This window comes from Poecilia reticulata, chromosome 15 (assembly GCF_904066995.2).
Source record: "Poecilia reticulata chromosome 15, P_reticulata-male-v2, whole genome shotgun sequence".
NCBI lineage: Eukaryota > Metazoa > Chordata > Actinopteri > Cyprinodontiformes > Poeciliidae > Poecilia > Poecilia reticulata.
In genome coordinates, this window is record NC_088844.1 from 18,066,178 (window position 1) to 18,072,500 (window position 6,323).

The 6,323-nt window shown below is 37.4% G+C and overlaps 2 protein-coding genes across 5 annotated transcripts; one reads left to right on the forward strand and one right to left on the reverse strand.

The window, feature by feature from the left end:
* Positions 1-1,752: 1,752 nt before the first annotated feature.
* On the forward strand, positions 1,753-3,927 carry fuom (fucose mutarotase). Of its 3 annotated transcripts, XM_008429747.3 has the most exons (6): positions 1,784-1,983; positions 2,113-2,181; positions 2,258-2,328; positions 3,108-3,206; positions 3,279-3,352; positions 3,755-3,927. In XM_008429747.3, the coding sequence occupies exons 1-6, from the start codon at positions 1,899-1,901 to the stop codon at positions 3,819-3,821; spliced, it is 465 nt and encodes a 154-aa protein (XP_008427969.1). In that variant the 5' UTR covers positions 1,784-1,898; the 3' UTR covers positions 3,822-3,927. The 3 variants fall into 3 exon arrangements, with proteins under 3 accessions (XP_008427967.1, XP_008427969.1, XP_008427971.1); XM_008429745.3 differs by lacking the exon at positions 3,755-3,927 and having other exon boundaries at positions 1,753-1,983; positions 3,279-3,748; XM_008429749.3 differs by lacking the exon at positions 3,279-3,352.
* On the reverse strand, positions 3,850-5,760 carry LOC103476969 (uncharacterized). 2 transcript variants are annotated; one of them, XM_008429750.3, is made up of 4 exons: positions 5,152-5,760; positions 5,006-5,060; positions 4,866-4,903; positions 3,850-4,783 (listed from the first exon to the last, which is right to left on the reverse strand). In XM_008429750.3, exons 1-4 carry the CDS (start codon positions 5,349-5,351, stop codon positions 4,234-4,236), a joined length of 843 nt encoding a protein of 280 aa, XP_008427972.2. In that variant the 5' UTR covers positions 5,352-5,760; the 3' UTR covers positions 3,850-4,233. The 2 variants fall into 2 exon arrangements, with proteins under 2 accessions (XP_008427972.2, XP_081472659.1); XM_081616533.1 differs by having other exon boundaries at positions 5,006-5,759.
* Positions 5,761-6,323: the final 563 nt, after the last annotated feature.

The following is a 6,323-nucleotide window of genomic DNA, read 5'->3' on the forward strand; positions in this document are numbered from 1 at the left end:
TATACTTTTAATATATTTTTAATATACTACTAATAAATTAGCAATGTACTTCTGCCTGCGCCGGTTAATACAGAATGAGTGAAATTAAGGTGTTTTAAATGTTAAGACTTTGGATAAAATATCAAGTCTATTCAAGTAAACAGCTTCAAGTCAAGTCCCAAGTCAATGATTGCAAGTCCGAGTCTTTGAAAATTTTTTCAAGTCTCAAGTCTTGATTTTAATGACTTGAGTCCAAGTCATGTGACTCGAGTCTCCACCTCTGGGAGATGAGCACCAACCAATCCCATAACCTCAAAACATAAGCAGGTATAGACAACCTGCATATATTCTTTTCCCTTGTGCTTTTCCATCACAGGTGATTGTGTGTCCAACCTCCAAACAATGGACAGAATATTCAAACATATTATTAGATGCTTAGTGGGAAAAAAAACATGGTAGAAAATTGTCATGTTAAAATGTTTTTAGTGAGAAACTATACATTAGGTTTTTATTAGCTGGAAGCTATTAGTGCCAAAATAATCAGAAATACACATTTAACAATATGTCTGTCTGAGGTTAACTTTTTGAATTGAATTCTGAAATAGAGTAACTTTCTGACAATTTACTCAGGTACATCTGTATAACATACACATTGTTGTAAAAAAAAAATTACCAACTTAGTAAATTTCCACATTTTTGTTGTCTGAACATATCCATTGCGCTGTAACTGCAGAACTACTGATCTTCAAAGAGAACCACCAGAACCAATTTGGTTAAAGTGTGCTTTCTGCTGCTGCTCCAATCATCAGGAGGCATCTTTTCTCTCACTGATCTTCATACGGCGGCACTTCATATCTTCACAAGGCGACGGCCTAATTGTTTTTATTATTATTATTTATTATTATTATTATTTATTCAATATTCCCCTGGATCTTGCTCACTTGTCAGCACCTCTAACAAAACATTTAAAGGGAATAGGAACAAAAAAAACTTGTCTTCTCACTCTGCAGGAAAGCACCAAAGAACACTGAGAGGAGCAGAAAAGGAGCTCCTCTTTGAGGCTGCCGAAAGGTCAAAATAATAAATGTAGACTTAAATGAGGCTCTCCGTGCACACAAAGGGGGCAAAACGTTGCAATTTGGCAGCACAGACCCTCATAGCGTGATAAACTCATTTAAAGAAGGCGAAATAAAGCAAGAGCAGCATGGGTCCATAGAGGGAGAAGGGGCTTTCAGATTTGGCAGACAGGCCCGACTCCTGCGGGGTTCTTTTTTTTCCTGCTCAGCAGCCTCAAATCACTTCCCCCAAAGTCACTTTTATTTCCCAAAATAACACAGCAGCTGTGAGATTTAGTCACATTGCTGGCTCTATTTGAGCCTCTATGGACACGATTAGGTCTGTGTTCAAACTACAAGCCATAGTGAAAAATACAGAATCATTTTTCCAAAAGGAGGTTCAGTCTGTTGTTTTACTTTGCTGCAAAAAGACCCCAAAATAGAAGACATTTAGCTATTTACTGTATGTACCATCTGAACATATAAAAAATATGTGCATATTTTTGTTATATTTAAAAATAATGTTATATTTAAAAATAATCTTAAGCTGCAATTTTTTTTAGAAAATTTTATTCTGTTTTTCACTAATTCAATGTGTGAGATTTTGTTACAGTAATACGTTTTAAATACTTTTACCAATCTTCATCACAAGTGCCAAAAAAATATAAACGGCATTTTTCTGTATCTAAAATATAAACATCCTTCTGTAAATTGACAAAAATATTTGTAATCTTTTTGCTTGTAGTTCACTTTCTGGCCAGTAGGTGCTGTAAAGCTAAACAAAGGCGGAAGTAGATGCAGGGAAATCCTCTCGGTTCGCTTCAATTTCTGTTTCTGTGAATTCTACGCTGTTCGGGTTGCAGGATGGTGGTTCTGAAGGGCATCCCCTCTGTTTTATCACCCGAGCTGCTGTATGCGCTGGCCAAAATGGGCCACGGGGATGAACTGGGTATGATCCACAGCTCTATTCGTGTCATTCATGTCCTGCGGTGGTTGCAACCTGTGTTTGAACTGTAAGGGGTCAGAAGGCTCTTATGTCAACAACAGTGAAACTAATTTCATGTTTTATCATCTTCAGTACTTGCAGATGCCAATTTCCCTGCGTCTTCCATTTGTGCCTGTGGTCCTAAAGAGATCAGAGCTGATGGTATGTTGAAATGAAAACATCATACCAGAGTGTGTTACTAGTCTGTTGTTTTAACTATGATTCATTTTGGCTTCAGGTCTGGGAATCCCACAACTTTTAGAGGCGATTTTAAAGTTGTTGCCCTTGGATACCTACGTCGATAGACCGGTACAGGGTTCCACACATGCATGTCAAAATCAGAGTTTAGTCTCCAGCTATTTTGTATTTACAGTACCATGACGTTTTATGTTGCAGCATTATTCCAATTCTAATAAGGAGTTCTACGTAGAATTTGCTCCAAGTTCTACATGGAATAACCCATAATTATAAAATGAAAATATTTTTTTAAGAAGTCACATATATAAGTATTCACTGCTGCTTCAATTCAGTATTTATTAGCACAGATCTATTTGACATTTCTGACTAATTAATTACACAATTGTTGTGTAGTTAATTACACAACTAGAAGAAAGTTCTGCACACATTAATCTGGGTGGAACTTTGGGGCATTCAGTGCTGCAGGATTTTTGTTCTGTCCCTTTAAATTTGTGTTTTCACAATTGAGTCTCTGAAGTCTATAACCATTCCTTTGTTCTGCTCTGACCTGCTCTGTCAACTATGAACCAACACAAGTGTGTTTTGTTGCAAATCATACTCAAAGGTAGACCCCAACTTCTAAAAACATTTGAAGGATGATTAGTGTTAAAGAAATACAAGTATTTTTTTTATATGTGTTTTTTTCCACCTTTAATTACTTTTTTTTAATTCCTTAAATTTTGTTGAATTACATAGAAACATTTTGACATTGTGGTATCTCTCTTTTTTTTCTTGTTTTTTTTTTTTGCAGTATTTTCTCTAGGATTTATAGGGCTTTTTGAATTAAACTCATTTTGGAATAAGGCTGTAACATAGCAAAGAATATCACATGTTAAATTTGTTGCCGACAGGCAGCAGTCATGGATCTGGTAGACAGTGACAAACAGAGATGTTTAGCTGTCCCAGTGTGGAACACTTACGCACAGCTCCTCAGCCGGGCAGGCTCTCAGGTATGACACTAATTACCTACGGGCTGAACTTAAAACAAAAATAAGTTTTTACTGATTGTTGTTCACATGCAGAGCTCTCTGGAGAAAATGGAAAGATTTAATTTCTACGAACGAGCTAAAAAGGCCTACGCTGTCGTGGCAACAGGGTGTGTATTTTTTCTGCTTCGACTAAAACGTGGCAGGGGTGTCCAAGTGCTGTCCAGAAGAGATGGTGTCCTGCATCTTTTGGATTTGTTCAATTCTTTTAAATCTTCAACAATTTCAAACTATTTACAGTTTTTTTTTTTTAAATTAAAAATAATTATTTTTTTCTGAAACTTTAAAACATCTTAAACATGAACATTTGAAATATGTTTTGTGGGAAAACTCAGGGGCTCTAAGATCCATTTTTCCTCATCCCGTTCTTCTTTATTTATTTTTATTTACTTATTTCAGATTTTGGCCCTCGACTCCAAAAATTTTGACGTTTGCACCCAAGTTGTGTTTTTGTTTCTTGTTTTTTGTTTTTTAAGAATTGTTTGATATTTTTCTGTTTTGTTTTTGCTCAGGGAAACTGCTCTCTATGGAAACTTAATATTGAAGAAGGGAGTCATTCCTGCTGAGATGCTGCAGTGAAGGAAACATGGTTTTGCCAGAGGCTCCAATTTTTAATATTTTTTAGGAATCTGAAACACAAATTCAATTATTTTCTGTTTAAAATAAAAATACATATACATGGTTATTTTGGGTTGAGTTTTTATTCAAAGCTCAGAAAAAATCATACTTTATTGTTCTACAATTAATATGAAAAATGTTTTAATTGCTCTCATATACAGTAGATATGACTTTATCTCTCCTCTACACCTTCTCTCCTTATCTTCATCAAATAAAACCTGAAGTCTCTCATGAATGCATACGTTTCTATCAACATGAAATGTAAAAGAGATGATGATTGATTCATTACTGTAAAGCAGTTTAACAGAATCAAATTACACAGATATGTCTGTGTGTTGCATCTGACATGTTTTAAATAAATGCTAAGCCTGGATTACTGGTGGTAGAGTCCATCCAGATCTTCCTCTGGCTCGGTGTATTTCCTCTGAGAGGGAATGTCGACAGGAGCCTCGGCTACCTTTTGTTGAAGGACTGGCATGTCCAGCCTTCTGTGGTAAAGATCATCGAGATCTTCCTCTGGCTCAGTGTACTTTCTTTGAGAGGGAAGGTCAACAGGAGCAGCAGCCTCAGCCACGTCTCGTTGAAGGGCGGGTAAGAGGGGGTCTTTGTGGTAAGTGTCATCCATGTCTTCCTCAGGCTGCAGATAGACTACCTGTGCCATCTGTGCAGGCGAATGCTGGTTGTCTCCCTTCCCTTCAGCTTGGTATCCAAACTCTCTGATCTGAGCTTGGAGCTCGACTATTGAAGGATGGTAAATCTCATCCAGATCCTCCTCGGGCTTCAGGTAGTGTTTCTCCTGTCCGCTGTCCTTCATGCTGCTCCAGATCCTCATACGAGGGTCGACCTCATACTCAGTCCTGTCCATGTCCTCTGGAGGCTCCACCTCTGCTCCCCAGGACAGCTTCCCTTTGTCATCAATGAACCTGTAAAAATGAACATGCCGTGTCAGCCTTCATCTGAAAAGTCCACTGAGTTTTGCACTTTTGGTTGAAGATGTGAACTTACACAACCCTTTGCTCCAAGTGTTCATCTGAAGGTTTATTCTGAAGAGGAGAGCAAATATTAGACATCCATCGCCAACGGAAAAAGCTTTTGAAGTTTGTATGATTCAATCTGATCTGAATCTAAACAGCACATTTACATACCAAGGACTTTCCATTGACGCTTAGCATCAGCAAAACACAGACTACGATAGAAACCCTGCGTGTGAAAAGACTGTAGATTAATTCAAATTCCAGTATACTTCAAATAAAAGCCAGGAACATTTTCAAGAGATTTGTAAAGTACTTACCGAATCATGGTGTCTGCTTCTGCTGTCAGCTTTGCAATGAGGAACGCTTCCCTTCGTTCACCTGCTGTGGGAAAAAAAAAAAAACGAGCAAAGTCCCACCAATAAAACCTGCTGTGTTTTCTTGACCTTTGTATTTTGTTTAACTCTGTGAGGGCGTTTGTGAGTAATTCATCATCGTTTATCTGGTCTATATTATGCATCTAAAACAGCTTATGTGAACCACTAATCAGTTTCAAGCTCTGTATTGTTAATTTTTCTATCCAGAATAGCAATAATGCATGATGTATTATGACTAGGCTGCCTTATCAGGAGAATTGTGATGACAGCTCATTTTATATCAGCTAGTTTTATTACACACACGTGTATAAATGATAAATATGTCCTCACCACTGCTCAGGATCTTTGAGTCCAACATAGTTGTTATTGTTTTATGAGGGAATCATAGCAATATTAAAAACATTATGGAAAGCCCTGACCATCCTGGTCATTAGACTGTTATATAACGACTTGGTGTCTTCAGTCAGAGGCTTCTTCAAATTCACAGACTGCTACAGGACATTATTCCTGCCCACAGTCATCACTCATAACTATCAATTCTTTGGAGAAATTTGAATGACATTTTATTTCTCTTTGTAGTTCATAAAGTATTTTTTAATTTATTAAAGAATTATTGACCAGCACAAAGAAAAGAAAAGAAAAGAAAAGAAAAGTAGAAATGTGAACATAAGGCAATATTATTAAGGAAAACTACATGAAAGGCTGTAGTAATTGCAGTGCAATCTTGCTTTACTTTCCACCACCATACTTTGAAAATTCCCCAATGGGGTTGAGGAATGAGGAGTGCAGTGAGAGGAACTCCATCAGCATCCTGTTGTGGGTCACAAACCATTGCCTGATGATGTTGGAGCGATGGAAACCCGCATTTGTCCCCAGTTGATGGTTCATGAGCGCTGCAGGTTGCTGACCCCTGATGTAGAAGATGAAAACTGATACAGCTGAAGCTGAAGGGCAACAGCTTCATTTCAAATTAATTTTTAAAGTAAAATTGTGAAGGTAAACAATTTTATTAGTCCAAAGAACCAATTAGCTATGGTTTTCATCCTAAGAAATTGATTTAGTATTGTGTCTTCAGTACAGGGGCCAAGACTAGTTCTGCAGGGGCCCCATCTGGC

Bases quoted from the DNA above. Each gene is read 5' to 3' on its own strand.
- fuom (XM_008429745.3), top strand. From the start codon at position 1,899: ATGGTGGTTCTGAAGGGCATCCCCTCTGTTTTATCACCCGAGCTGCTG. The intron at 2,182-2,257 runs GTATGTTGAAAT...TTTTGGCTTCAG, and splicing joins TAAAGAGATCAGAGCTGATG to GTCTGGGAATCCCACAACTT. The intron at 2,329-3,107 runs GTACAGGGTTCC...TGTTGCCGACAG, and splicing joins ATACCTACGTCGATAGACCG to GCAGCAGTCATGGATCTGGT.
- LOC103476969 (XM_008429750.3), bottom strand. From the start codon at position 5,351: ATGCATAATATAGACCAGATAAACGATGATGAATTACTCACAAACGCC. The intron at 4,904-5,005 runs GTATGTAAATGT...TCTCCTCTTCAG, and splicing joins GCGTCAATGGAAAGTCCTTG to AATAAACCTTCAGATGAACA. The intron at 4,784-4,865 runs GTAAGTTCACAT...TCATTTTTACAG, and splicing joins CACTTGGAGCAAAGGGTTGT to GTTCATTGATGACAAAGGGA.